Source organism: Eutrigla gurnardus, assembly GCF_963514095.1.
Source record: "Eutrigla gurnardus genome assembly, chromosome: 21".
Classification (NCBI taxonomy): Eukaryota; Metazoa; Chordata; class Actinopteri; order Perciformes; family Triglidae; genus Eutrigla; species Eutrigla gurnardus.
Genome location: NC_139932.1, coordinates 11,711,548 through 11,739,269, shown reverse-complemented (window position 1 = coordinate 11,739,269; position 27,722 = coordinate 11,711,548). Strand labels below are relative to the sequence as shown.

Here is a 27,722-nt window from a genome sequence, read left to right as displayed (position 1 = left end):
TTACTGTATTTTAGCCGCGGTAGCAGCTGTGGTTCAATACCTGCCACAAATCCACCTTGACATTGTGGTACTGCGTCTTTCTCTTTGTTTACAGACATAGATACACATAACATTAATATTGTTTTAATCACACGGTGCGGTGATGAAGTGGTTAGCACTGTCGCCTACGCCAAATCAAATATGGGGATCATAAAATCAGATTTCCTACCAGAACTGTTGAGGCAAGAAGAAGAAGAAGAAGAAGAAGAAGAAGAAGAAGAAGAAGAAGAAGAAGAAGAAGAAGAAGAAGAAGAAGAAGAACTTCTCTCTCTCTCTCTCTCTCTCTCTCTCTCTCTCTCTCTCTGCCTCACGTTTCTCACTTCCTCCCCCCCCCCCTCTCTCTCTCTCTCTCTCTCTCTCTCTCTCTCTCTCTCTCTCTCTCTCTCTCTATCTCTCTCTCTCTCTGGCGCTCGCGGAGAGTCCTGAAAGCCGCGGTGACAGCTTGCAGCTCGCGCGCGGTCCGCACATCGGATCTTTTATCTGGAGGAACGTGCGCAGCCCCTCGCGCGCGCTTATCTGCGGCGAAGCGCCGCGACGGTCTGGACTCTTCTTCGAGTCATTTGTTTGTTTGTTTGTTTGTTTCTGGATAAATAACACTTGTTATGAAAGCGAGCGAGGAGGACTTCTGAAAAAGTGAGTAGGAGCTTTTCATTTAAGAACTCATTTGAGGAAAAGCAACATGTCTTCTTCGAAACTTTACGCTTTTACTACGAGAACTACCGCATTAATGCCTTCAACGAGAGTAGCATATCTTCCCCTGCTAAGTGTGATTCATTTTTACGGGTATCTTCGTGCACCAGCGTTTCTATGCGTTACATAATTTGTAAAAAAAAAAGTGTTGTGTTGCTCACCAGTTGCCCACATGTAGACACGAAGCAGACTTGAGGGCTGTTGTCAGGGCAGGACAGCTCTTAAAGCGGACACCGATGATTTGTAGGCTACAGCGGGACCTCCAACTTGTGGTTTGGTTCTCTGCCAGAGGCTGGTGGAGGCAGACCTGCTGCAAGACTGCAGGCGAGCCTCACTTCAGCACTTGTCTGCTGCTGCAGGGGCTCATTTCCCCCCTGTGGTGCTGCCAGTCTGCAGATTGCTGACTTTGAAGCAGATTATGGGTGTTCATTTCCAGTAGCGGGGTCCCTGATATCTACTTACAGTGTAAACGGTCTGCTTAGAGGAGGAGGAGGAGGAGGAGCAGGAGGAGGAGGAGGAGGAGGCTGCACACCAGGAGAAGTCTGAATGAGTGGGAGCTCACTGCTTTCATTCCCCGCACTGCTCATGAAAATCTGAGCCAGAGGCTGCATGAGAAACACTCTTAAGCTCCCCTATGCACGGTCTGTGAAACTGCATCCTAAGAGCCCTTGAGCAAGGCATTTAACCCCACTGAAGGATGGTCTGATTAGTCCGGGACAGGCAGCACCAGGGTGAAACTACACATTTCTTGCAGGCGGTGCCTTGCAGGTCTTAAATCAGCTGGACTTCTGCACAGATTTGAATAAAATCAGAAATAAATACATAGGATGGTCTAGGTAACGCTCATGGCCTAACCCTCCGCCATGCGTAATAGATTTGCTCTGTAACTTTGTTGCCAAAACTCTAAACTGAAGCTGTAAAGTTAGTAACTCACTGATTCTATAAACTGCTGATGAAGAGCCTCGGCGTTGTTTTGAACACAGTGAGCTGCACCCTGCACCTGTACTACAAACCTGCCCCATACACTGTGTGTGTCATCCTATCTGTGTGTGCGTCCATGTGAATGAGTGAGCCAGCGAGTCGGGGGCATCTGAGTTCGAGGTGGGATCGAATGTCTCCTCAACCACTTTACTGTAATTTGATTAGAATGCTGTGTCGTGTTAGCGAGACAGTGAGTAGAGACACGTGTCTGTCTGTCCATCACTGTAGTCCTTTACTGCAACAGCTTCTATCATGTCGTGCCTTTATTTGATAGTGACAGTGATGGAGAGGGAGGGCTGGTTTACAGGCGCCACATTTCTTCACCACTAGGACGTCCCAGCGTCTTGTATTTTAACCAAAATTGAAAAGCTATAAATTATCTTTCAAAAACCGCTTTTGCGCAATCGAAGCGTCTTTTTTATTCACAAAAAGTGCTGCAGTCTGTATGTGTTACTTTCAGGCCGATTCACCCCACTGTCCCCAGGTCAGATCCACAAAGCTACTGGTGTCAAAAGTACAGATGTACTGTTCTCAAGTAGAAGTACAGATACTTGTATTCAAAAAGACTCTGGTAAAAGTACTGATTCAACTTCTTTACTTGAGAATTACTTACTTAAGTGAATTTGAAATGTGCTAATAGTGTAAAGTATCCCTATGAAGGACATTTCTACTAAATTAATCTCACGTAATATTAATTATTTTCTTTTAAGCGAAATTTTTTTGTAGAAAGTACAAATATAAAAAAGTTGTCAGTGAAGTAAAGTATCTGAAAGTTCTACTTAAAGTACAATAACAAAGTATTTGTACTTCCCACCTCTGAAAGCTTATTCTCGCAGTTTAAAATAATCGAGAAGTCTGCACTGGTGCTATAATAACATGAAGGATGTCTCCGCTCTACTTGAGTTCAAACAAGAAAATCAACTCACCGTTGAGTTTTTCAAATCAGGGTCAGACGATGTTCTCTACCCACAATTCTACCTGTTTCCTTTTTTCAGATGCTGATTCCTCGGTGGTGTTTGCAGGACGGTCACTAGGGTGCAGCTGTCCGTCAAGGCTACCATGGAACGAGAGGGCTCGTTGAGGAGGTAAGAGCACACACACACACACACACACACACACACACACACACACACACACAGCCAGCGGGCCTCATTCAGAGTTTCACTGCAGCTCCAATAGTTTTTCATTTCCCTTTTCTCTCTCTGTCCCCGTCCTGAGACACACAAAGGTAGATGAAAGTGACTCACACACACATTCCTGAATGACCTCATTCATTTTTTGTCGCTCAGGCAAACATCCCCCTTTATCCTCTTTTGTTTGGGAATTAGACTGCAGCATTTTCTCTCACAACTCTTCCTGTTGTTTCAGAGCCAAAAAAACAACAACAAAGCCTGTTAACTTCCGGGCTTCGTCACGGTTCTTTTAATTGACATACATGTAGAAATATATCCCCGCGTGCATCAGCCGTGGGGATTGTCTCTAGGCAACTCAGCGTTGACTCCCGAGTCTCTGTATCGTCTGCTTCTCTTTCACGCTCCGGATCACCCGTTCTTCAGGAGAAAACATTTGACTGAAGTGTTTGTAGAGTCAGTTACACAAGGTTCAGCGCTGCACCTGAGAATGTGGAAACTTGATGCAAGTTGTGTGTGTGTGTGTGTGCATGCATACATGTGTGTGTGTGTTTTCGGTCTGTCTGTCAAGCTGGATCTTAGTTCAATTCCACATAAATAGGTCAGTGTGAGAAACAGAAGCCCTGGGCTCAGATAAACACACACACACACACACACACACCTTCTTTCTTTGGCTTTTTGTGTCCAAAATCCTTTAAATGCAATTCATTTTAATCCGTTCATGTGAATGCATGAATCATTACGAATGCATGGGAAACTAAGAAGGAGCAGTAAATAGTTCCACCGCCAGTAGACCAAATCTAAGGTGGTGACTAAAAGTGTAAATGTGTAATAACAGCTTGAATACAACTCTATCTGTCTCTGCTGGGCCCCACACAGACAGAAGAAGAGGAGGAGGAGGAGGAGGAAGTGACATGTGTGTCACCTTTAAATCCTTCCCCTCCCTCCTGGCAGCTCTTGAACCTCAAAGGGTTCCTTTGTTCGCCGGGCACAAAAGCTCACAGGGTCACATGGTCACCGACTGGCACAGACTGGCAAAGTGAGAGAGAGAGAGAGAGAGAGAGAGTAGAGGGTAGAGAAGAATAAGTTAAGGTGGGAGACGTAGGAAGAAGAATTGAAAGGGAAAATGGTGAAAAGACTAAAGAAATGGCAGGTGAAAGAGTGAGATAGGGACCCATGAAGACAGAGAAACGTTTTCTCCTCCACTTTTTCATCCTTCCTTTCATCCACCTCTGTTCATGGAGTGGGGATGTGTGCTACCTTTCCAGTTACTGGAGTAAGTACATGAAGTGTGCTGACATTGCCGGTTTAATAGTTTGTAAAACAAATGAATGACTTTCAAAGCGATAACGTAAAGAACTCTTTGTGTGTGTTTATACATGTACATATACAGTACATGCGTTATACAAATATACCTTAACATGCACACTTCGACTTTACTCTCCTCCTGATCTCTCTACCCACGTATGTCTCTCCTGTGTATGTATAGTGCATACGCTTGTGTAAACATGAACAGATGGCTAATAAAAAGCAATCACCCATCAATGAACGCTTATATTGTCAGCCATTAAAATCAGGAAGAATGAAGGTGTTTTTATGCACAACAGTTCTGCAGATAGATGCTGTTCTGTATTGGGTCTAAAAAACATTCAGCATTATGAGGTTAAAAACCTCATATTATTGTCTTTTGGATGTACTTTCACTGGATTCCACTAGCTTATGAGAAAAGTGGACTTGGCTCCACCGGTTACCACCACAATGCACTGCTTATAAATACTTCTCCCCTTCTGTCTTTTGGATCGAAGGAGTCTCCACAGCAAGCTGAGGTTGGGCAGTGGCTCGTCCTCCAGCCTGACCGACCTCTCGCAGGCAAAAACCCCCGCAGGAGGAGGAGGGGGGGATAAGGGAGTGTGTGCAGGAGGACTGGCGGAGGAGTGCAGCAGGGACCGAGGGACCCAGCAGAGGAGGGCCGGGGCCAACGCCACCTGGAACAGGTAAGTGTCTGAAGGGTGCACGGGCCTACTCAAGTATGTGGACACACACGTGGACATGGATTCGTGTGTGCGCGCATTTTTATCCCTGAATAAACATCAAGTACATCTTCATTATTCATGCTGTGGATACAAACACACACTCTTCCCCCGAGGGTCCATCTTCTGTCCCTTTTTATCTGCATCCATCCCTCACTCCTCTCTCCACTTCGTTCTGCCTCATCGGGCCTTTTCTTCTGTGGTCGTCCCTCTCCTTCTCTTTTCTCTGGGTATTTTTATGGTGTTGCAGCTTTCTTTATTCGACGCTAGTCAGCGGAAAGTGGAAAGTCAGATTGCTGGCGGATTGGAAGTGGAGTTCTGCATGAAAACCTTCCTGCCATTTTACACAGTTTGCACATTGCTATTCTTTTATGTATTTATTTGAGGCAAACCTGCATTATATCTCCATTTGAAGGAATGGAAATCTTAAAAAACGATCGCGCACGTTGTTGATTTATTCAGTGTGTGCTTCCGTGTGCTTCTTCTCAGCATCCACAACGCAGTGATATCGGTTTTCCAGAGGAAGGAAATGGGGGAAAATGAACTCTACACTCTGAATGAAGGTGTCAGGTTAGATTTCTGTCTCCTTGTGTTTTATTTGCCTGTTTTTCTGAGTCTCTCGCTGACTTTCACACAACTGGTTTGTATTCTTGGAGAAAATTTGACTAAATTATAGTGTTTTACTCTGTAATTTCCCACCTCCCCTTGCTCCCACAGGCACACAGATTCAGCATACTAGATTTAGTCTTTACTGACATATTAACACATGCCCACTAAAAGCAACACCCCTGTGTGTTTAATTACAGTATAGCTGACACACATACGTACGTTAACGTACACTGACTCGAAAGCTTCACAAGCGTTTGTGAAGCCGTCATGACGAAGGTGCAGATTAAAGGTCAAACGTTGTCTTCCTGTAACAACAGCTGCCGTGCCAATCTCTACCTGCGTTCACACTTTATCTGTGGAAAAGCCTGCTGTTGAAATGTTCTTTTGTTTCGGTGTGATCAACATTCTCATTTCCTGAGTTTGCTACTGTTTAAACACTGCACCTTCCAGTGCACCAGAACTAATTAGTTTTGGCTCGTGTTTAGGAAGTATTACTGATGGTGTGTGTGTGTGTGTGTGTGTGTGTGTGTGTGTCTGACTATATGTTTGCAGGCAGCTGCTGAAGACGGAGCTGGGCTCCTTCTTCACCGAGTACCTTCAGAACCAGCTGCTCACTAAAGGCATGGTGATCCTGAGAGACAAGATCCGCTTCTATGAAGGCGAGCAAATGCAAAAAATATCTATTTAAGATTTGGATTCCCATCATGTTGTTAAGATAAGAATGCCTTCTGGCTTGGTTGAGGAGTGCCACCGATTGGAGACTTCATCACGCGCTGTTATCTCATGGATAAATAATAATTTACTAAAACGTCAGATGCTAAATCAACTATTGAACTGCTTTATTTGTGCGCCATCACTCTGACGACAAAGTCAATTTGTTCTCTCTGTTGTGGTAAAGTGTGACCTTTTGTTTGAAACACCTTTTTACACGATGAAACGCACACACTCTGACCACGATGTGTTTTCGGTACTGTCCTCATAGCGACCAGACAGGAAGTGATGCTTTACATAAATGACACAACATCCACTCGGTTTGACGTTTAAACAAAAACCGATGCGATACATACAGTTCTCACAGAAACATTGTTCCGGCTCACACAATGGTAGTTTGTAGGAAAAAAAGAATATATATATATATAAATATATAGTGTACAAGTTGCATGGAACTGAGAACAGATACAACCACTTTGTGGTTAGTGGTTGTTTGACTTCATGCTTGTGTGTTCTAGGTCAGAAGTTGCTGGACTCCCTGGCTGACACATGGGACTTCTTCTTCTGTGATGTTCTGTCCATGCTGCAGGCCATCTTCTATCCTGTGCAGGTACACACACACACACACACACACACACACTCATCTATTCCCATTACAAACTGTGTGTTGACGTGTGTGTGTGTGTGTCCTCAGGGAAAGGAACCATCGGTGCGTCAGTTGGCTCTCCTCCACTTCAGGAACATCATCACCCTCAACCTGAAGCTGGACGAGGCTCTGTCTCGACCCCGAGCCCGAGTTCCTCCCTCTATCATACAGATGCTGCTAATACTACAGGTACACACACACACACACACACACACACACACACACAGCACACACACACATGTTTTCATCCACACACGCACCCTCAAACGCAGACAAACATGCATGACCGCTGTCGGGTGAGGGAAGAGTGTAAGTGACAACAGATGGAGGATCAGAGAGTTCAGAGGGGTTTTTTTTCTTGCCAAGGGATCTCACAGGAAGCCGTCTCAGCGTGAACACAGAGCCCGGCCGTCTTCCCATGACCGTGTTTGTCTTACGTCGTCATGATGAGAGAAGCAGATCAGCAAGTTAATTATGACGGTCGACCCCGTTAGCACACACTTGTTGCAGCAAAAGATCCGATGGGATTCGTGTCTCATCTGTTTAGGGATGAGAGTGAATTTTGAATATGGCTGAAGCAGGTTTTGTTTGAGTCATTTTTAAATTACGCAGCGACTTGAGGCTTCACACAGTTAATTATCCATTACCTCTACTTCCCGTGGGAACAGGAAGACAGCTGTTTACTGCATGTAGCTGCGGTGTTGCTTCGTCTTCAGACATGGCATCCTGCATTCTTAAGTTTAAGAAGCTGCTCGTTTCACAAGACTCGTGCCAATTCCCAGTCGTCAATCACATCCATATTGTGTTATTGAGGGATGCATTCATAAGTTTCCCCACAAGGGTTGCAAGATGATAGAAAAACATTTTAAAGAAACAAAATTATTGCTTTTTTCTTATTTTTATATAATGTTCTCGATATTATCACAAGTATGCAAGTTTAGTTGAAGTACAACAACTTGATTTCTCTGAACTCAGACACGTTTCTCTGAACAAAGTTAGACATTTTGGTGTTTCTGGGAGTTTGAAGTGTGTCTGTTTCTTTGTGGGTCTCTTTGGACATCACCGGAGTGACTCATTCACCCAAATCTGCTGCTTTTTTAGATTAGAAACACAGATATATTTCTTTTTTACTGTGTACAGTTCTGCCAAACCATTTTAATAGCTCCGTTTGCCCACAATCAATATCATATCAACGAGTAGAGTGGAAGACATAAAGCAGGGAGGAAAAGCTGTGCAGCGAAGACAAGAGGTTGAGGGTAAGAGAGATACAATTCGGCACTGGATGTTTTCTGTTTTTTATGTGACTTCTTGTTTCATCTGTTAGTAATTTCCCTTTCGTCTTGTGACGCCAATTCGCCGAAGTCTGGTCTATTTATGTGGTTTTTTTTCTGTGCTGTGGTTTTGATGCATATGCTCAATGATTCAGAGGACTGAAACCTGATTGATCCTCTCCTTTGTTATGTGAGTCAGGTCTCTGGGCCCACATGTATCGCAAATCGAGAATTAGGTCTCAAGTTGATCAAAACTTTGGAGGCGACTCCAACTTTTTACGCAAACAAGCCGAACCTGTAAAACAGAAAAGTTCTCGTCTTCCGTTCATCTGCACGACAAAGCTGTATGCTGTATGTAAGCTGTAAGTGCAGAAACAGTCACTTAAGCCAAGAATATTGGCGTTATTAAATGTGATTTCTATTGTAGAAATCCTTCCCGTAATTAAACCAGTTGCATGAGTTTACTGTCTATAGTGAGCAGTGCTGTCGGTGATGGATGCCTTCAAGATGACGCTCAGATCAGAGTTGGACGAGAAGCACTCAGCTCGTTTATTCATGTTGTCTTGCTGCCGGTTTCTATCATCGACTGTCTGTTACGCCGTTCCGGTTCCTCCCACAGTAACTGGCAGTGTTTGATAAAATCACACAAAAGCAAATTCAACTTTTTTTTTTTTCTTTTTCCCCGGGACATTTTTTCAAGTTTCCATTACCACCTGCCAACAGGCAACAATTACTGGCTAATACGCTGGCTGTGTGTGTGTTTGTGTGTGTGTGTGTGTGTGTGTGTGTGTGTGTGTGTGTGTGTGTCTCTGATGCAGGGAGTCCACGAATCTAAAGGCGTAACAGACGACTACCTCCGTCTGGAGTCCCTCATCCAGAAGGTGGTCTCTCCCTACCTCGGGACTCATGGCTTATATTCCACGGATGGATCTTCCAACTTGCACTGCTCCTCCTGCCTCTTAGGTGTGTATATGTTGGTTACACATGAAGTTTCTTTAGAGGTTGCAAGCACCCTGATCCCTTATGTGTTGATGTCTTGTATTCTGTTGTGTTTTCGCTTTTGATATTATAAAGTCGTGTTTTTCTAATTCTCTCTCTCAAGAAAAGCGGTTGCAGCGCGCGTGGCCCGCCAAGCCAGGCAACTCCCCTGTCGCCAAGAACCCAGTGGTACGCTCCAAGAGCTACAACGTCCCCTTGCTGACTCCTGTGGTGGAGTACGACACCGACTCCTCCACGGGAGGCAGCGCAGGTCTGAGACGACACTCCGTCTCCGAGATGACTTCCTGCCTGGAGGAGAGCAGCTCATTGGCTGAATCCGCAGCCTCTGCCGACGACGACGCCAGCGACACCAGCGCGTCCAGCTTCGCCAACCACTCTCCGGCTTCCACAGCCTCTGCTGCACTTTCAGGTACAGCAACCACCAGAGATAAGTCATGTAAATAATGCCTGAAATGAAAAAAAAATAATATTTGGTTTGAAAGTAGTTCGATTTCAATGTATTTTACACCAAAATACCAGCGACAACGCACTATTGTTACTGGACTCTCCACAGATTAGAGCTCAGAGACCCAGAGAGTTGTGAATGTATTCAACACACAATCATTCATTTCTCTAAAACTTGTCCTCCACACAGACGCGGTGACGTCCAGCCAGGAGCCCCAGACGGGAGAAGGCGACAGTCCCGCAGGTCCTCACCCTCTCCAGCCACAGCATCCCTCCCCCTGCATCCTCCCGGAGCCTTCCCCGGGCGACGACACACACTGCATAGGCACGCCGGTGTCAGACTCCCCCGCGTCCTCCAGAGCGCTGGCTCAAGACACAAGCTCCGGTCCCAGTCCTTCGTCCAGCCTGGAGATCATGACGGACCACGTCCCGGAGTCTTTGGACTCGGAGCCGGAGCCCGACGGCATCTTTCTGGACTTTTCTCTGCGGCGTCCTGGAGGTTCGGACTCACATCAGATACACTCTGATGCAAGGACGTGTGCGGACAGTGATGAGCCATGACGACATTCCTCACACCCAGAGACCCTTCCTGCTGTTTTGTGATCATCAGGGATCCTTTCTAACCAAATTATTTTTTTAGAAGATAGTCGAACCATCAGCACTGACCTCTCTTAGAAGCTTTCATCACAGAAATCACTCATCCGAGGTGCAGGTTTTATCTTTGTCAAATATCTCTTCAAGAGTAGGTCTGACTAACGTTGGCTCTCAAATGCAAACTGGTTTTAACACTTTGAATGTAAAAGAAACTCCAGTTTGACCAGTGATATTTCTATATTGTTGGTTGAACCTCAACTTATTTTATTAACTGATTTTTAACTTGAACTTTTAACTTAAGTCTTGTGTCTCTAGTATATTGAGAGAGATGTATTTACGAAGCGTTCAGGTGGATGAAGGCACTAGAAACGGTTTCAATATTTCAGAGACAAATTCATGTTCATTCTGCTGCTTTGATGTATGATTTATTTTTCCAGGTGCCATCAAAATACAAGCTGCCCCCATTGCTTAGTTTAGAGTAGCTTTGAGTACAGATTAATGCTGATGGTAGATCATAGTTGTCTGCAGCTACAGTTCCTTTTTGATTCATCTTAAGATATTTTCTTAAAGCTAGTGTATTTATTAAGAAATGAAAGCCTTTAAATGATGATGAATTCAGTATTTCCAGCTTGCCAATTACAGCCTAATGAGAGTGGTGCTGACTAAATGAGATCAATTTATAATATGTGCCGTTTTATTCTAAAAGCATCCTTTTGCTAATGACATCAACCTCCCAACAGCATTACAGTAATTAGAGATGAAGCTCCATTAATATGTTTTTTTTTTTTAAATGAAAGCCTTAATAAATATATTTACCTTGCATAACAAAAAAATCTCAAAATGTTGATTTCAACCAATAATGTCGGCCAATATTTTGGCCCATATTTTTTATGATCACTGCCCTTGTTGTGTCGTTCATTTCCTCAGTGCAAGATGTGCATGATCCATCCGTGCATTGGAATAGATGCGATATTAAGACAAGTCTAAACGTCCGCTTTGTGAAAGGCCGTGGAGCAGAAGAGTTGGGACAGGAAAATGGCAGAATAGTCCTTTAAAGCGTAGGCGACGAAGGGAGGAGATCAATCAGAGACAGCCGTGAGCAGTGAGGGAGGCGGAAGGAGAAACAAACGTTCAAATAGAACGTTTAAGAGACTTTACCCGGTTTCTGTCCGCTAAAAGAAAGTAGAGTAAAGTTGTGAGGCGGTTGTTTCTAGAAGGGGATTATTCTGGGTTATTCTGGACTTCCGGGGACCGCGTACTGCTGGTTGAACGCCGACTACCGGAGCAGGTACGAAATAATCAACTTCGCAGCCTTCTCTAATCTAATTTTCTAATTATTGTCTCTATCATTCCTGTTGGTCGTAATGATCGTATATAATATTGTTTCGCTCAATTAAATACAATACAGATTAAAAACACCAGAATAAGATTGTAAGATCCAATTAACGTGGACTGGTTGATTTAAATGCTGTCTACCAATATGCTTTTTTTATATACTACCACTGGAGGGCGCTATTCTACAGTTTCTTCACTGTCATTGCTTTTAAAAGTACATTGAACGTTCACTACAGTCATAATGAGGGGGGGTTTAGGGTAAGGGGCCATGAAGTACACCAATAATGAAGACACCCTGGAGTATTTGTACAACTTGCCTGGAGGGATGAGGACATTTGAGGACAAAAGTGTCCTCACGGTGGAAACATTCAGTATGGAAACAGTATTGTTGACATTTTCCTGCACGTGGTTTTCAAACAACAAAACTTCTAACAAAATGTGGTGAACTGATTATTCTGCACTTACAGACACGGGAGCCACGAAAGACATCTACTTTCTGTGAAGCTATAAAGCCTATGATGCAAAGTGGAACAAGGATTCTGACTGAGAACCTCTCTGAGACGAACTGGCCGCTTCAGGGAGTAAGAAACTGGATGAAGGAGGGCCGGAGAAAAGGTGAGTACTATTTGATTTTGAGTGTTTTTGACTGACTTTTGTCACCTTGTGTCTAACTGTCCAAGTGCAGCAGCGAGCATGAAACTGTGTTCGCTGCAGGAAAAGTCCTGCACACAATGACACCTTGGTGATGTTGCAAGAAGAGGAAAGGTACAGATAGTGGGAGTTTTTTTTTTTAAATGTGTTTCTTTATTTTACTATGACTCATTAAATACTGCATAACTTTTATGTTATCAGTTTTTGTGGCATTACGATGCCAAGACTTTATTGCATAGAATTACCTTTTTTTGCCCGTTTACTTGACTTCATTGACTTTTATGACTGTTTTGCACTCACTACGCTCAGACTATGCTTGACATACAATACGAGGGGTTTTTATGACTTTATAGTATTTTTTACAATATTTTATTAATTTTGTCGGGTGCCTTTTCTTGTGAATTTTCAACATGCAACACACACAATTCACATTTCAACGTGAATTTATTTGACTGACTTCTATTTTTAATTTTCGACATGCGATAGTATGACTTTTATTTATTTTTTTAGGAAATATGACTAAGGCTTTTTATGACTCTTTTTTTCTCTTGAAAATTTTTTTACCTTGACTTTTTTTGACTGCTTTGGACTCACTACACTCAGACTTGGCGTGACAAGCGATACGAGTGATTTTTACTCATTTTTACTCATTTTTAATCATTTTTCATGATTTATTTTGACTGACGTTTTCATGTATTTTCGACATGCTATAGTATGACTTTTCTTTTTAGGAAAATATGACCTTTCATGCCTTTTCATGACAGTTTTTGACTCACTACACTCAGACTTTGATTGACACGCGATATACAAGCATATGTTATGACTTTTAAATATTTTTTACAACATTTAATGAAATTTGTCGATTTTTCACTTATTTTTCGACATGCTATAGTATGACTTTTCTTTTCTCCGAAATATTTGACCATGGCTTTTTATGCCTGTTTTGGACACACTACACTCAGACTTGGCGCGACAAGTGATAAGAGCGTTTTTTATGACTTCTTAATATTTTTTTATAATTTTTTTATTAATTTATTTGACTGACTTCTTTGTGAATTTGACATGCGATAGTATGACTTTTATTTTATTTTTTAGAAAATATGACTAAGGCTTTTTATGACTTTTTGCACTCAAAACACTCAGTCTTTGATTGACACGCAATATAAAAGCAAATGTTATGACTTTTAAATCATTTTTACAACATTTTATGAATTTTGTCGATTTTTCACTTTTTTTTCGACATAGTATGACTTTTATTTTCGAAAAATTTGAACATGGCTTTTTATGCCTGTTTTGGACTCACTTCACTCAGACTTGGCGCGACAAGCGATACAAGCGTTTTTTATGACTTTTATATATTTTTTTATAAATTCTTCTTTGTGAATTTTCGACATGCGATGGTATGACTTTTCTTTTTAGGAAAATATGACCATTCATGCCTTTTCATGACAGTTTTTGACTCACTACACTCAGACTTTGATTGACACGCGATATACAAGCATATGTTATGACTTTTAAATATTTTTTACATTTAATGAAATTTGTAAATTTTTCACTTATTTTTCGACATGCTATAGTATGACTTTTCTTTTCTCCGAAATATTTGACCATGGCTTTTTATGCCTGTTTTGGACACACTACACTCAGACTTGGCGCGACAAGTGATAAGAGCGTTTTTTATGACTTTTTTTTCTTCCGACTTGGCGCGACAAGTGATTTTTACGACTTTTTAACAATTTTAAATATTTTTTTATGAATTTATTTTGACTGACTTTTTTGTGAATTTTCGACATGCTATAGTATGACTTTTCTTTTTCTTCTCAAAAAATTTGACCACGGCTTTTTATGACTGTTTTGGACACACTACACTCAGACTTGGCGCGACAAGTGATAAGAGCGTTTTTTATGACTTCTTAATATTTTTTTATAATTTTTTTATTAATTTATTTGACTGACTTCTTTGTGAATTTTTGACATGCGATAGTATGACTTTTATTTTTCTTCTCAAAAAATTTGACCATGGCTTTTTATGCCTGTTTTGGACTCACTTCACTCAGACTTGGCGCGACAAGCGATACAAGCGTTTTTTATGACTTTTATATATTTTTTTATAAATTCTTCTTTGTGAATTTTCGACATGCGATAGTATGACTTTTCTTTTTAGGAAAATATGACCTTTCATGCCTTTTCATGACAGTTTTTGACTCACTACACTCAGACTTTGATTGACACGCGATATACAAGCATATGTTATGACTTTTAAATATTTTTTACAACATTTAATGAAATTTGTCGATTTTTCACTTATTTTTCGACATGCTATAGTATGACTTTTTTTTTCTCCGAAATATTTGACCATGGCTTTTTATGCCTGTTTTGGACACACTACACTCAGACTTGGCGCGACAAGTGATAAGAGCGTTTTTTATGACTTTTATATATTTTTTACAACATTTTATGAAATTTGTCGATTTTTCACTATTTTTTCGACATGCTATAGTATGACTTTTTTTTCTTCCGAATTGGCGCGACAAGTGTTTTTACGACTTTTTAACAATTTTAAATATTTTTTTATGAATTTATTTTGACTGACTTTTTCGTGAATTTTCGACATGCTATAGTATGACTTTTCTTTTTCTTCTCAAAAAATTTGACCACGGCTTTTTATGACTGTTTTGGACTCCCTACCCTCAGACTATGCTTGACATACAATACAAGGGGGTTTTATGACTTTTTCATATTTTTTTACAGTATTTAATTAATTTCATCGGGTGCCTTTTTCTGTGAATTTTTACCATCCTATACTATGACTCCCCCCCCCCCCCCCCGAAATGTGAAGAAAAACACGACAAGAAAAAAGAACACATTCAAATGCAAGTTATATTTAATTGGAGCATGGGTCAAGTGTAAGCCTTGCAGGTATAGTCAGGCTTTTAAATTACACACCATTGTGCTGTCAACTAACTATTCGTACATTCAGGCTTTAAGGATTCAGCATTAAAGATAAAACAAAGAGATTAAATCACTTGAACAGTTGAGTACTAAAATGATTCTACTGTTGCTCTCTGAGGCAAATACAGCTGCTGTTTTAAGTGAAAATGAACTATCACACTGCGGAGCCAAGAGGGAAACTGTGGTTTCAGAGCATCAAAGACCAAATGTCTGAAGAAGGAACAATGCACAAGTTCTGCAGTGCATGAAATTGAACCCAGCTCAACTTCTGCCTGCACTTGACAGATCTTCAGCAGCACGTTCTATTAGAAGTGATTCCAAATTAATATCAGACATCAGATTTGTTCTCTCACAAGTCTGTGTCTCATGTCGTTTTGGTTTGGCCCGAGTACATTCAGAAAAACAATACCTTTTGTATTGTGCAATTAGCTATCCCTCTAAATAACTCTCTAATATTTTTTCTCCGTTATATTTCAGCTCACAGGAAGTCCATCTGTGTCTTGGCATACAGCTACATCATGCTGTCTCCAGTCCAGCCTCATATTGGAGGTTTGTGTTTCAACCCTGCATTGTTCCTGACATTAATCTCTATTCAATATAGTAAACATTGAACCAGCACCGGTTATTCCATTCGGGTTTAATTTATTCTTGACCAAAATCTTAATGCCCACCAATGGAATAACCATACAGACTTTAAGCTGCTCCTCTGGACATTTTTTCTGCCAGAATTCTGTTCTCCTGCTGGTTTAAAGCTTTCTGAAGCAGGAAACAGAGATTTGACATTAATGCACACTAAAATTCATGGAAACATTTAGCTGCAGAAAAGTCTCAAAGTACGACTTGTAATTTTACTCTTTGGGATTAAAAAAGTGTTTGTTTTCAAATCTTTTTCAAGGTTAGAATGATACCAACCTTCTGTGATGTCAACTGCATATGTAAATGTTTCGCGTGAGGACAGAATTAATTATCTTTTTTTATAATAGTGGTGTTACAGCTCCTGTACTGCCCACCATGACAATGGCACAGTGCAAACTTTCAGTATGTAAACAGTATTGTGGAACATTTTAACTTCCTAGCATACACATTTCAACTATCACTGTCAAAATATGAAAGAAAATGTTTTGCACTTTTTTTACAGACACATGAAGTGCCACAGAGAGGATTCAGTCAAAGACGCCTCCTTCCTGTGAATCTATAAGGCGAGACTCCCCATGATGCAACGTGAAGAAGGACTCTGGCTCCAGTCCTCTTTGTTGCAGGGCCTCTCGGAGACGAACCGGCGGCTCCAGGTAGTACTGGAAGAAAGAGGGACAGGACAAGGAAAAAGTGAGTACTTTGGCATCTCTGAGCTTTCAAGTGTGACAGCGAGCTGGAGGTTGCATTAAACGGTTTGCAGTAATAGTCATGCAGCTTAACAAACAATGAGCTCTTTGTGCTGCTGTGATTTATAATGGGAACCAACAAATTTACAGTAATGAAATAATGTGACATGGTTTCATGAGGCATCAGCTGTTTCGGTGGGAAAATGCTTTCTGTGTTACAGCACCCTAACCTAACATACTGAGTGGCCAGTGTATTAGAGACAGCCAGCTAAGACTAATGCTTATGCATTTAAGGTACAGTGACAATTTGGATTTTTTGTTGTTACAAAGTACAAAGTCAGCTGAGATTTCTGTGTAAATCTATAGACAAGCTGCGGTATAGCAGGGCAGATTATATTAGATAAGGGTAAAGGTAACAGAATCACCACCTTTTTGATGTTATATTTAGTGGTTTTATAGGTGTTTTTTGCAGTTTGCTTTATGACCTCCTATAAAACCACTAAATGTTGTTTGAGCACTTAGGCAGCTTGTTCCCATCTAAAATCAGTCAACAAAATGTACAGAATATTGTCTATCTATAGTAGCTAAGCTTAATCACTTGTGCAAACTGGGCTTCCAAATAAACATTGACTATCTTCATTGTATGAATATGGCCTTTAAACCACACAAATTAACTGTATGTTGTGTCCCCTACCTCATAGGCGAGAGCAAAGGTTCCCCAGTGGATGGCGACGGACTGTTTGGCCTGAAGGTCTTGGTGAATCTGAACAGCTTCTTCTGGGTCGACATGCTGACCTTGCATCATATCCCTGAAAGACCAAAACATTTTCTTATAAAGCTGCATTTTAAAACTTCCAGTGTTATCTATGCAAACCTACAATAAAATTATGTCAAGTGTGTTGGGGTATATTTAATTAACACCTACATGTGTCAACAAAAATTAGACTTAACGGCCAAACAATTGTACAGGAAGACACTGAGTGTGCGTGGTGTGTTATGAACCTGGGCAGGTAAGCTCCGATGGGGATTGCTGCAAGGTCGAACGGTCCGAAGCGTCGTCCGATCTCTTGGAAAGAAGTGCAGTAGCCAGTATCGCCAGCGAAGAAGAACCGATGATCCGGACCCAAAATAGACCAGCTGCCCCACAAAGACTGAGAGTACACGATAAGAGTTACATGTACTTAATATGCTGGGATCTCAAACTAACAGCAAGTGTAATGAATTACCTTGTTATCATCCAGCGCGGTGCGTTTGCTCCAGTGCTGAGAGGGGGTGCAGACAAATGTGATGTCATCGTGACCCGGGACACAGTTCTCCTCCCACCAGTCCAGCTCCATCACATTCTCACAGCCCATCTTCACCAGCCAGTCCATCAAACCCAGGGGCACGAACCTGGCAACAACATCAATTTAAAGAAAACATGTATTTTTACACATTATAGGCAAAGTTTAGTATGCTCTAAAAAAAATTGTGATGGGTATGACTTTTCTATATTTTAATGGAATAGAATATATATTTTTACTATGACTTATTAAAAACCTTTGTAGGACATAGTACAACATTTTAAACATGCTTTTTCCCAGATTACTCTATGACTGAATAAACAATTACATTTTTGAATGTCATACTGTACTACCAATTGTTTAATTTTTCGTGAGATTCTAAATTACTTTTTTATATGTCATACTACATTATGCCTTTATATTTTGTTTAAAACATACAACACACTGATTGTAAGATAAATAAAACGATAACTGGATCTCAAACATTTTGTTGACTATATATATATATACATCCACAACACATACCAGCGTAGCTCTCCTCCGAAGCGTGCGTTGAGGCGGGCTACAGATCCGGCATCCAGATGGTCGTAATGAGAGTGACTGATGACAACAGCATCGACCCTCGGCAGCTGTTGGCAGGACAACGGAGGATGTAACCACAAAGAAAAAGTACCTTTGTACAATACTGTGATGAAAGACTTTGTTTCTATTTAAGGTGAATTATTCTAAAAAATTAAAAACAAAAGGTACTAAACCTCTTCCACAGCGCAGGGAGGCCCTCGGTACCTTTTGGGCCCCATGAACTGGAACGGTGAGGCCCTCTGGCTGAAAATGGGGTCTGTCAGAATATTCAGCCCGTCCATTTCGACCAGGACTGTGGCGTGACCGAGCCAGGTGACTCTCAGACCTGGACCAGAGTCGGAGAGGTCTGGGTTCTGGACGAAGAACGGTTCCATCACCGGGAGCTCGCTGTCCAAGGCCTTCACAGGAGACGAGTATAGAGAGGTAGAAATGAAAGGAGAGGTTACAGACGGGCGGGGAGATTAAACAACCACATGCTCATGATGAGGACTAGCATGTTTGTCTTATGACTGCTGATCATACTCTTCAACAGAAGTCACCCTGATAACAGAGGAACTGTTCTCCGTTCTGCTCTTCCACTCTGAACACGGGAATTCATTGAATTTATTTGAAATTAAAATAAAATGTAAAAGAGCTTGCTTTTGTGATCCTTGAAGTTTTATCTCTGCTCTGTATTTATTTATTTACTTACAAGGAAACCTCCATCGCAATAGATTTACAATCATTATCTCATCGGACTTTTGATCAATCATCTCTCTGGTGGTTGATTTGTACACCTGTTTAGATTTTATAGTACAACAAAACTGCAATCAAGGGTTAAACATGTGAAAGTCCATCTTAAGCTCTTATTGAACTCAGCAATGTTTCCACTAGGATCTATTAACACTGTGTGGGGTTTTTGAGTCGACAAAAGGGCAATAATCCTACTAACAGAGGTCAGAAATACTGTATATGGACTCTAAGCCAGAATGAATGTCTTTAAAAGTGTTGTCTATATATTACCTCTTTACTCGTTGGGACATTACTGTGATTTTTATCCAACAACAGGAATCTGAGCAGGGTGGCGTAGGAAGGGAACCGCCATGTGGGCCAGGGGTTGGTCCAGCGGCCATGTTTGTCCCGAGAGGACTTTGTTACTTCCTCCTGCAATCAAAGTTAAACGGGAATTTGTTAAAAGGTTGGAACACATCAGGAACAGGAACAGGAAAGACAGAGTGTGTGCGTCTCAGTTAGAGTAGGAGGTTTGAGGGGACGGAGGGATGATGGGAAATGAGGTTTTACCTCCAGCCGGTAGTCCAAGCGGAAGCTCTTGCGGGAGGAGCGAGAAGAGCTGCTCTTCCTCGGGGTCTGAGGATCCACTTCTCCCCCCTCAGCACCTCTCAGCATCCCAACATCCTGGACACACACACACACACACACACACACATACACACACACAGTGATGTGATGGAGGCAATTTACCAATCTCCAGGGCGTTTGAAACCAGATGGGATGTTAGCGCAATCATTAAGAAATCCTCGAACCCAGGGCCCACTGCACCAGGAGGAGCACTACTGCAGTGAGAGCCCTACTTGTAGTCTCAGCTCTGACAGAGAGCCACAAAGGGTTCATACAACTTTTTCATAAATGCACTATTGCTCCTGTAAACTGATTGTGTCCATCCAGCCTCGTTCCCCTTTAACAGGTAGCGCGTGAGTCAACAACACTGACTGGAAATGAAGCTTTTTCCACAGCAGACAATCAGCAAACTGTAAATGACATGCCAAAATGTCAGCACATTTGGCAAAAGTACAAGTGTGATCAATAACACGGAAACCCGCATTCCATTGAGATTAGCAGTACCTGCTGTGTTGCATGCTGGTTCACTGGAGTGGCTTACTGGGACGCTTGGAATGTGCCAACCCGAGCCACTGTTAATGTTATTTGTTCCGCCTGTGCTTTTCCTTCTATGACAAGTCAAAATGTCTGCTGTGAAAAGGGCTATTTTACTATAGTTGGACAGCTAACGACACATCAGTGAGAATCCAAATGTGTTTAGTCACTGGTTTACTGTTAGAATTTAACATATTACCAGAACTCATACATCATGTTGAGAGGGAATGAGAAGCTTACCTCCACCAGGCCTTTTGTCTCCTCCAGAGCTGCTCTGCCTGAAGATGATGGCTTCTCCATGGGTTCACCACCACACCTAACAGCCGGGGGGTCACATGCATTGTTTAAAAAGGTGCACCAGAGGCTGCGTATTACACATTCACACCACAATAGAGCACATTAAAGCGCTGACGCTTCAATCATAGCGGTTTGCATACGAGATAAATCAGACACAGCGAGATTAACGTCACTGTATTCAAATCCAGCGCCGCCACCTTTGTTTCATATTTGTGTCGCCTTTTCTCTTAACATCTCGTTGGCACGAGTGACCTCATCAGGGTGAAAATACACAAACTGCTTTTACTCTTGTGTAATAACGATTGGCAAGTAACTGATGCATGCATGGTACAAAAATAAAGATAATGTTAAAAATAAAAAAGCCACATCAAAACTGTGATCCCACTGTACTCGTTAAATCATATTGGTAATATATTACTGGCGCAGTGAAACAGCTGTAACGTCACTGACGCATTCTTTCTTTGACAATATCGACCTCAAACATGGTGGTGCAATATTAAACTTTGAGTTTGAGCCTGTGATTGTGGTCTGGTTTCAGCAGACCCATGGTAAAACACAAGAATCCTGGAATGACTGCAGGACTAAAATAAATATTCATGTTGGTAGGAAAAGTTGCAAAAAGAAAAACCCCTGCATGTCGTTGGACTGCGAGAGGAAGGCGTAGAAAACCTACAGCGATACAGGGAGAACATGCAAACGCCACACAGAAAACCGGGACCCTCTTTGCCGGGAGGCGACACTGCCTAACCACCCAAGGTGCAAAAATATGAGAGTCACTGTAACATTTTAGTTCATGAGTAGAAAGAAGAAAGACCTATAGTGACTAGGGGGAAATAAATATGTTGGCACATACAAGCCAAATCACAGCCCTTCCTTATCCTGCTATTATGCACAGCGATCCCAGTGCAGCACACACACCCTTAATAAATACATGCACGAGGAAATAAATTCATGCACTGATGTGGAAATGCACCTGAGAGCGGCCTCCTTTGGTATCTTGTATATGGATTTGAAAGAGGAGGGTCCTTCCTGACGTGATACTGTCGACAGGCCCCCCCATAATGCACTTGTCCTCTCTGGGGAACTCCATACATTAAAAAGGCTACGGGTGCTGATGATGCACTCAGCCTCGTGAATAGACTTTTAACAGCACAGACACACAGACTCTCCGGGACAACAATGGAGCTCTGTGGACGACAGCCAAACAAAGATCTATGTGGTCAGCCAGCACGCCTGACCTGGTCATATGAGCAACAACAGAACCAGCGTGAGGTGAGAGATGGGTAGTCAAGTTCAATTAAATCTATTCATTAAGTTATCAAACAGTGGAGAAAGACACTTTGATTGCCCTCTCATGAAACTGATCCCTGTGAAACAGAAATCATTTTAATAAGCAGCCTCAACATATTCAAATATGTCTGAATAGACACAGAGAGGAAAAACAGAAACCACACTGGCTGCATTATTCACTTTCTTTGCCAAAAACAAGAAGGAAATGTAGTAATGCTACACAGTAGCACATGTTAACAGAAAAGCTACACTGGTGGCAGTAAAGCGATTAATACGCCGCAGGGCCAGCACACACGTAACGCGAGCGTCGCTACAAAACCAGTTGGTACTATTTTCGGCGAACTTACCTGGAAACTTGAACGCAACAGAACGCCGTTTGTTTTGTCAGCAGGGAGACATGTTTGTTGCGTTTACGTGCGCCGTATACAATGTTACCAATGCGAGCTGGGCAACATTATGAGCAGCTCCGCGGCTCCCTGCTCGTCTTCCAGCACGCTTTACATTACTGGAGCGGGTCTGCTGGTCGCCAGCGAGACGGAACTTATTTAGGGCAACAGCAACAACAAAAATAAAAAAAACAACAACCCGCTGTGGGGAAAGATGCCTTTCAAAAGGTTGAGTCGGAGAGTTGAAATGCGGGGGAGGACGGTGAGGATCATTAGTCGGCACCAGCTCCGTTTCTCTGACGTCGGTGCAAAGCCCTCTGATCACGTGACCAGCCGAAAAGCTCGCCGTGGTTTTTATAAATAACGAAAAACGCGCTAACATAAATAAACAAAGAGGGGAAATAATATGTAAGGTACAAAAAATTATAAACAAAAATATTTCTAAAATGTGTGTCTTTAATGATTATTATTGCGAATTATTCTATTATAACTAGTACAGGTAAGTTTATACATGTCTGTTATATTATATTATGCTTTATCATTTGACAAATTAATTAGATAGATCAATAAATAATACATATTTATTCACGTATGTATAAATGTGTATGTATGTATATGTATATATATATATATATATATATATATATATATATATATATACACACACACAAACAAACATATACATACATTTATATTCATATATATTTATGGATGTCCATAATTATGAATATAAATATATCTACATCAAAATAGTATACATAAATATAAATACATTCTACGTGCACACAAAAAATAAAATGAGTTACTTTGAGTTTCAATATTTGTTTTCCATCTGCAGTTAAGTGTTCGAATTAATTATGCTGTAAAATACCCATTTTACATGAATTAGCATTTTAAACAGACTAATAATCCATCCCTTTTTTGCATTTTCGCGTGCCATCTGCATTGACTCTGTGAAAAAGTAAAATCTTGGTTGTAACACATTTCTACTAACGGCTCAAACTACTGCAAAGCGTTGATGTGGACTTACGTTGAAAGGTTCCTACTGAGGAAGGACAGCTGCAGACAGTTGAACCCGTGTAAACAAACTGCATTCAGTCGCTCGGTGTATTTACAAAACGTGCAACTGCACGTCAGAAACAAGTGCGCAGAACGGCACAACAACGCGTCCATTCTAGCTCTTTGTGTTTGGCCATGTTTGCCTGGGAGATTTAACGCCGAGCAGGCGGAGAACACAAAGCTGCATGTGTGTGCAGGTCCAAGGAAGTTGTTCAGCGTCCGTGAAAGGTGTCTGAACTTCCTGCCAGATGCTTTCAAGGACTCTCGGAAATCTGAAAATTCACGTCTCGGCCTGAAAGAAACTTTTCACTTTTAACTCTTTAAATGAAAAAAACATTAGGATTATTTCATAAACATGTAAAAAGGTTTCTTCTTAAATCTGGAAATGTTTCCAACTCTTTATGAAAATATAATCCCCCACTCTTCTTCTTGCGTTTCCTCCTTCAACCCCGGGTCCTCTACGAGGGTTCTTCAGTATCATCATTTCTAGGAATGTGCTCTACTGGACAGAGATCGATAGAGGTTGATGCTGGACTCTGCTGGAGCCACAGTCCCAGTTTGGGGGTTACAGCCTAGAGTGCTCCGATTACCACAGGAACCACTGATGCCTTGACTCTCCACATCTTTACATTTTGACCTCAGGACGTCCAGCCCATAACTCGGCCCAGATGTTCCTGTAGACTATGGCCCTGCTGTTATGTGCTGGATGGGCTCCTGTCTGGTGTGGAAGACCCCGGCCTCTATGGACCTTGTGCTCAGCGTTGATGCTGTATTCCATCATGATTTATTAATTAACTCTAAAATCAAACCCAAATGGAAGAGTGAAAAAACAACAACAACAACAACAACAACAACAACAACAAAAACCCTGCTTTAAAAACAGCGCCATTGCATCACAACGACTGGAGACGAATGATGCTGGAAAAACATACCAGAAGATGGCATTTATTTTTTTCATTCTACCTTAAAAGGCCAGCTGATCCAGAAATGTTGGGTAGAAAAAAATACAACAATGACACGTTTATGAAGAAGCAATCCCTAAATCCTTATTTCAGCCTCAAGCAAGATGGCTGACAACACAACAAAAGGTCGGAATTTCATTTTTTCAGTGTTGCAGTAAAAGTATAGAATGAGAAAACCGGTATTAGTTCTGTGACCTTGAGTGTTGAAGTAAAAAACAACAACAAAAAAACGAGTGTAATCATGAAAACCTATGATCACCTATGGGTGTGTTTGTCCATTTGTCAGTGCTCCTTGTGGTCTCCGTCCTCCTCCAGTTTCCTGATCTCTGACTTCAGGTGGTTGATGGTTTCTCTGCTGGCTTTTAGTTTGTCTTTCAGCTCTATGATCTCCTGGCTCGTTCTCTTCTTCGCTGCTTCCATTTTCTCCTTGGTCCTCTGCTCCAGCTCAATGACTGCAGACACACATACACACACACATAAGCATAATAACAGTAATAATAACTACAGGTTTTCCACTTATTTCTGGATATGTAACTTGTGTTTTATGTGTGTACATACATTCCGTCTCATGCTTGTATGCACCCAGGGTGAGTTGTCTCGATGTAGTCAGCAGCTGCTGCATCATGGCTGTAGGATCCTGGAAGATCTGAAAATAAAAAGAAGAATAATTATCACAAAGAAAACATCTCTCCCAGTCTCAGACAATTCTAACTTTACAGTAAAACCTCCCTGATCTATTCCATGTTTAATTTCAGCTTCTTCATGTGTGGAAACTTGATCATACGTGATTTACCATTTCTAGTGCCATGGAGGAATATTAGTAGACTATAATAAGTAAAAGGCCTAGCATTGTCATCATAAAATAACACAAACTGATGCAGTATAGTAACAGTGGTGAAAAGCTAGAAAGAAAACGTACCATTTCATCGTAGAATTCAGAGACGACCGTCTTCTTAGGCATGGCACTGGAGTCGGACTGGAACAGCTTCAACAGATGGTACAGAGTCACCTGAGACACACACGGGCACAGCTACGAGTCAATATAAGCTCAACTTTCCTGCATCACGCTGCCTACTAAATACTGTTATCAAAGTTAGTCTTTGCAAAGCAGCTATATGTAATGTCAGTTGAGCTCTCACAGGTCTCTCATTGGGGTCAATGAAGAAGATCTTGATGATGATCTCAAACTCCCCCCAGCCTGTCTCTGTAATCTCATACGGAGGCTTCGTCACCACTGGAAGGGAGAGAAACACAATGAACCACCACACACCAGCCTATAATCATATTTATATCTGCATTTTCATCTACATATTTCAGTGCAATCCACAGGTCTACTCACCTCTCAGTGGGTTCCCATAGCTCTCGTGTAGCTTGAACTGGATCTTCTTCACATAAGCAGACATATCCTGGAAGAACAATGTATTTATGAATACCATTAAGAAGAAACAACACAGGGCAAAGAGTCTGATGTGATGTGGATGTCTCACCTCATTTCTGTAGGGCTTCACATAGACGGACCACTGGTGCGTGTGTCCATCCTCCTCTCTCTTCTTCCCGAAGTAACGGGCGACGTTCCCAAACACGATGGGCTTCACGATTGTTATTCCCTGCAGACAACAGAAGGAAAACATATAGAAAATCAAACCAAATGTGTTCCTGTTTAGATACTCCCAAATATAAAAGAGAACCACAAGAGAAGCGGTGTGGGTAACGGCGCACAGGTTCTGACGGCTGGTTTCATTCATCAACATGAACGTTCCGAGTGCTCCAGTGTAAGTGGAGCGGTACGTTACCTTAACTCGCCCCCCGGAATCTGGACCAAATTCGGTCATCTTTTTGAACATAGTACGGTAGAGAGAGTGAAGTCGACCCCGTAGTTCACTCTATACGAGTCCTCGTGCTCCGCGGCGGGTTTCCACGTTGAGTAAACCTGCCATTCGAGCGTTAAAAGCAACGTTACGCCTCACACGGCCGACATCTTCATTTTTAAACAAACTGCCAAACAAGCGCCGGAAGTGACAAGTGTAACGTGATAAATTGCACGGTGGGAGCGAGAAGCGGAGACGTTTTAGGTTCCGGCTGATAGCGGCGCTACTCCTACGCTACTCCGGACGAGTATAATGTTGTATTATTGATCTTTGTGTTATTTAAATATCGTAGTTGTTTGATACACACAGTTAACGCTGTTTAGTTCGAGTTTGTTAACATTGCAAAGCTGCCCGATTCCCGAAATTCACTTCTACTCCCGTTTTCTCACGTTCAGATATCGCGTGGTTACAATTATATTTGTAAACGTGAATAAAGGAAACGTTTTAGTTAAAAATCTATCGTTGTGTGTGATTGTCAGAAGTTCTAACGTCCCTGTTCATATGTGAATTTACTAAATGTGTATCCAGATAGACATAAAGCAGTCAAATACTAAGGTTATATATTCACAGCTATGCATTGTAGATAATGACCCTAAATTATGAGGTTCTAGTAATGTTTGCTCATTCTTTGTTTAGTAAATAATTTAAATCAAGTTTCCCTTAATTGTTTTTTTAACGTAAATTCCACCTATAAAACGGCAACTCTTTTCATCTAGACTTTTAAGAAACTTTACCAAACAACAAAAATAGCAATTTTTTTTGAATAAAGGAAAACAAAACAAAACTCAATTTAGAAATGTTTTATTTTTTTGGGGGGACCAACGACCATTTGATTACTTTTGGCTGCCATGTGGTTTCCCATAAAAAGGCAGGGTGCAATCTGACCAAGGCATTGCTGGTAGTAATACAGGATGACAACATTCCCCACTGGAAATAATCTAGCAATGACCCCCCATTAATCTAGAAACCCACGTTACATTAATGCAGGCCAGCTTTTCACTGAGCCGTCTGCAAAGCTACACTGATCACCTGCATTTCCTGGTAGACAAATCTCAACTTTAAATAACCAGTTTAATAAAAAGTTACATTTTCCTCGCATTACATCTTTTGGGACACACACACCCTTTTTTTTCTAAAAGTAAAAATAAATTCACATGATCTGATACAGACAAAAAAAAATTGCTGATGATCAACTAATGACTAATGACGCCATGCAAGTCAACTAGTGAAAAAGCTAAAAAAAAAAGATACTTTCCAGGTGCTTGTGTGAGGCAAAATCTTGGCTTGTTGCAGCAGTGAGCCAGACCTCCACTGGACTGTTTGGGCTTCCACAGTGATGCAGACCTGAAAGCACTTACCTTCAGCGCTGTGGAGAGAAGCCAGCACAACAGAAACTACAGAGCGACTCCCACGTATGCTGACTGAAAACCCTGTACAAATAGGCTGGTATTCTGGCTTATTAGACCTCTGCTCAGGACAACATCGAGTGGAACTGTGTTGGGAGTTCAAGATCACAAAAGTCAAGTTACACATAAGCTTCAAAGTTGTAAGGCAACAAGCCCTTTGTGCCCTTGGTGCAGCAGAAGAGGCAGCGAGGCGTCAACTGAGCATGATCCCAACACATTTAACACAGACCGGAGAAGAGGTCCAGTCTCCAAAATAATTAAAAACCACTGTTGCGTAGAGGCTTAAAATTGCATTTACACTTTACGGAATGGT

General features: G+C 41.6%; 3 protein-coding genes and 1 long non-coding RNA gene across 5 annotated transcripts; 2 read left to right on the top strand and 2 right to left on the bottom strand.

The window, feature by feature from the left end:
• Positions 1–446: 446 nt before the first annotated feature.
• LOC311032499 (proline-rich protein 5-like) lies at positions 447–11,003 on the top strand. The gene is made up of 10 exons (XM_084039336.1): positions 447–672; positions 2,706–2,795; positions 4,646–4,834; positions 5,360–5,440; positions 6,032–6,138; positions 6,709–6,800; positions 6,885–7,025; positions 8,926–9,070; positions 9,210–9,515; positions 9,741–11,003. Exons 2-10 carry the CDS (start codon positions 2,770–2,772, stop codon positions 10,109–10,111), a joined length of 1,458 nt encoding a protein of 485 aa, XP_083895462.1. The 5' UTR covers positions 447–672; positions 2,706–2,769; the 3' UTR covers positions 10,112–11,003.
• A 219-nt stretch (positions 11,004–11,222) lies between these two features.
• Positions 11,223–15,662, top strand: LOC311032505. Its single transcript, XR_014599185.1, has 3 exons — positions 11,223–11,432; positions 11,947–12,094; positions 15,560–15,662. It is a non-coding gene; the product is annotated as an uncharacterized lncRNA (long non-coding RNA).
• napepld (N-acyl phosphatidylethanolamine phospholipase D) lies at positions 14,992–23,357 on the bottom strand. Of its 2 annotated transcripts, none has more exons than XM_084039337.1 (10): positions 23,145–23,357; positions 20,382–20,457; positions 19,551–19,664; positions 19,272–19,412; positions 18,443–18,667; positions 18,213–18,316; positions 17,631–17,796; positions 17,407–17,555; positions 17,099–17,213; positions 14,992–16,377 (listed from the first exon to the last, which is right to left on the bottom strand). In XM_084039337.1, exons 1-10 carry the CDS (start codon positions 23,285–23,287, stop codon positions 16,246–16,248), a joined length of 1,365 nt encoding a protein of 454 aa, XP_083895463.1. In that variant the 5' UTR covers positions 23,288–23,357; the 3' UTR covers positions 14,992–16,245. The 2 variants fall into 2 exon arrangements, with proteins under 2 accessions (XP_083895463.1, XP_083895464.1); XM_084039338.1 differs by lacking the exon at positions 23,145–23,357 and adding an exon at positions 22,076–22,359.
• Positions 23,358–24,102: 745 nt separating this feature from the next.
• On the bottom strand, positions 24,103–26,159 carry yeats4 (YEATS domain containing 4). The gene is made up of 7 exons (XM_084039342.1): positions 25,929–26,159; positions 25,623–25,742; positions 25,475–25,541; positions 25,275–25,369; positions 25,055–25,144; positions 24,694–24,781; positions 24,103–24,587 (listed from the first exon to the last, which is right to left on the bottom strand). Exons 1-7 carry the CDS (start codon positions 25,977–25,979, stop codon positions 24,418–24,420), a joined length of 681 nt encoding a protein of 226 aa, XP_083895468.1. The 5' UTR covers positions 25,980–26,159; the 3' UTR covers positions 24,103–24,417.
• Positions 26,160–27,722: the final 1,563 nt, after the last annotated feature.

What these genes read in the sequence shown, in the direction of transcription:
- LOC311032499 (XM_084039336.1), top strand. Translation starts at nt 2,770, where the DNA reads ATGGAACGAGAGGGCTCGTTGAGGAG. An exon ending in CGAGAGGGCTCGTTGAGGAG is followed by an intron (nt 2,796 to 4,645) that starts GTAAGAGCACAC and finishes TTTGGATCGAAG; the next exon opens with GAGTCTCCACAGCAAGCTGA. An exon ending in ACTCTGAATGAAGGTGTCAG is followed by an intron (nt 5,441 to 6,031) that starts GTTAGATTTCTG and finishes ATATGTTTGCAG; the next exon opens with GCAGCTGCTGAAGACGGAGC.
- napepld (XM_084039337.1), bottom strand. Translation starts at nt 23,287, where the DNA reads ATGGACGCGTTGTTGTGCCGTTCTGCGCACTTGTTTCTGACGTGCAGT. An exon ending in AGACAAAAGGCCTGGTGGAG is followed by an intron (nt 19,665 to 20,381) that starts GTAAGCTTCTCA and finishes GTGTGTGTCCAG; the next exon opens with GATGTTGGGATGCTGAGAGG. An exon ending in CCGCGCTGGATGATAACAAG is followed by an intron (nt 17,556 to 17,630) that starts GTAATTCATTAC and finishes GTGTACTCTCAG; the next exon opens with TCTTTGTGGGGCAGCTGGTC.
- yeats4 (XM_084039342.1), bottom strand. Translation starts at nt 25,979, where the DNA reads ATGTTCAAAAAGATGACCGAATTTGGTCCAGATTCCGGGGGGCGAGTT. An exon ending in ATTCCGGGGGGCGAGTTAAG is followed by an intron (nt 25,743 to 25,928) that starts GTAACGTACCGC and finishes TGTTGTCTGCAG; the next exon opens with GGAATAACAATCGTGAAGCC. An exon ending in ATACAAGCATGAGACGGAAT is followed by an intron (nt 24,588 to 24,693) that starts GTATGTACACAC and finishes GTGTGTCTGCAG; the next exon opens with TCATTGAGCTGGAGCAGAGG.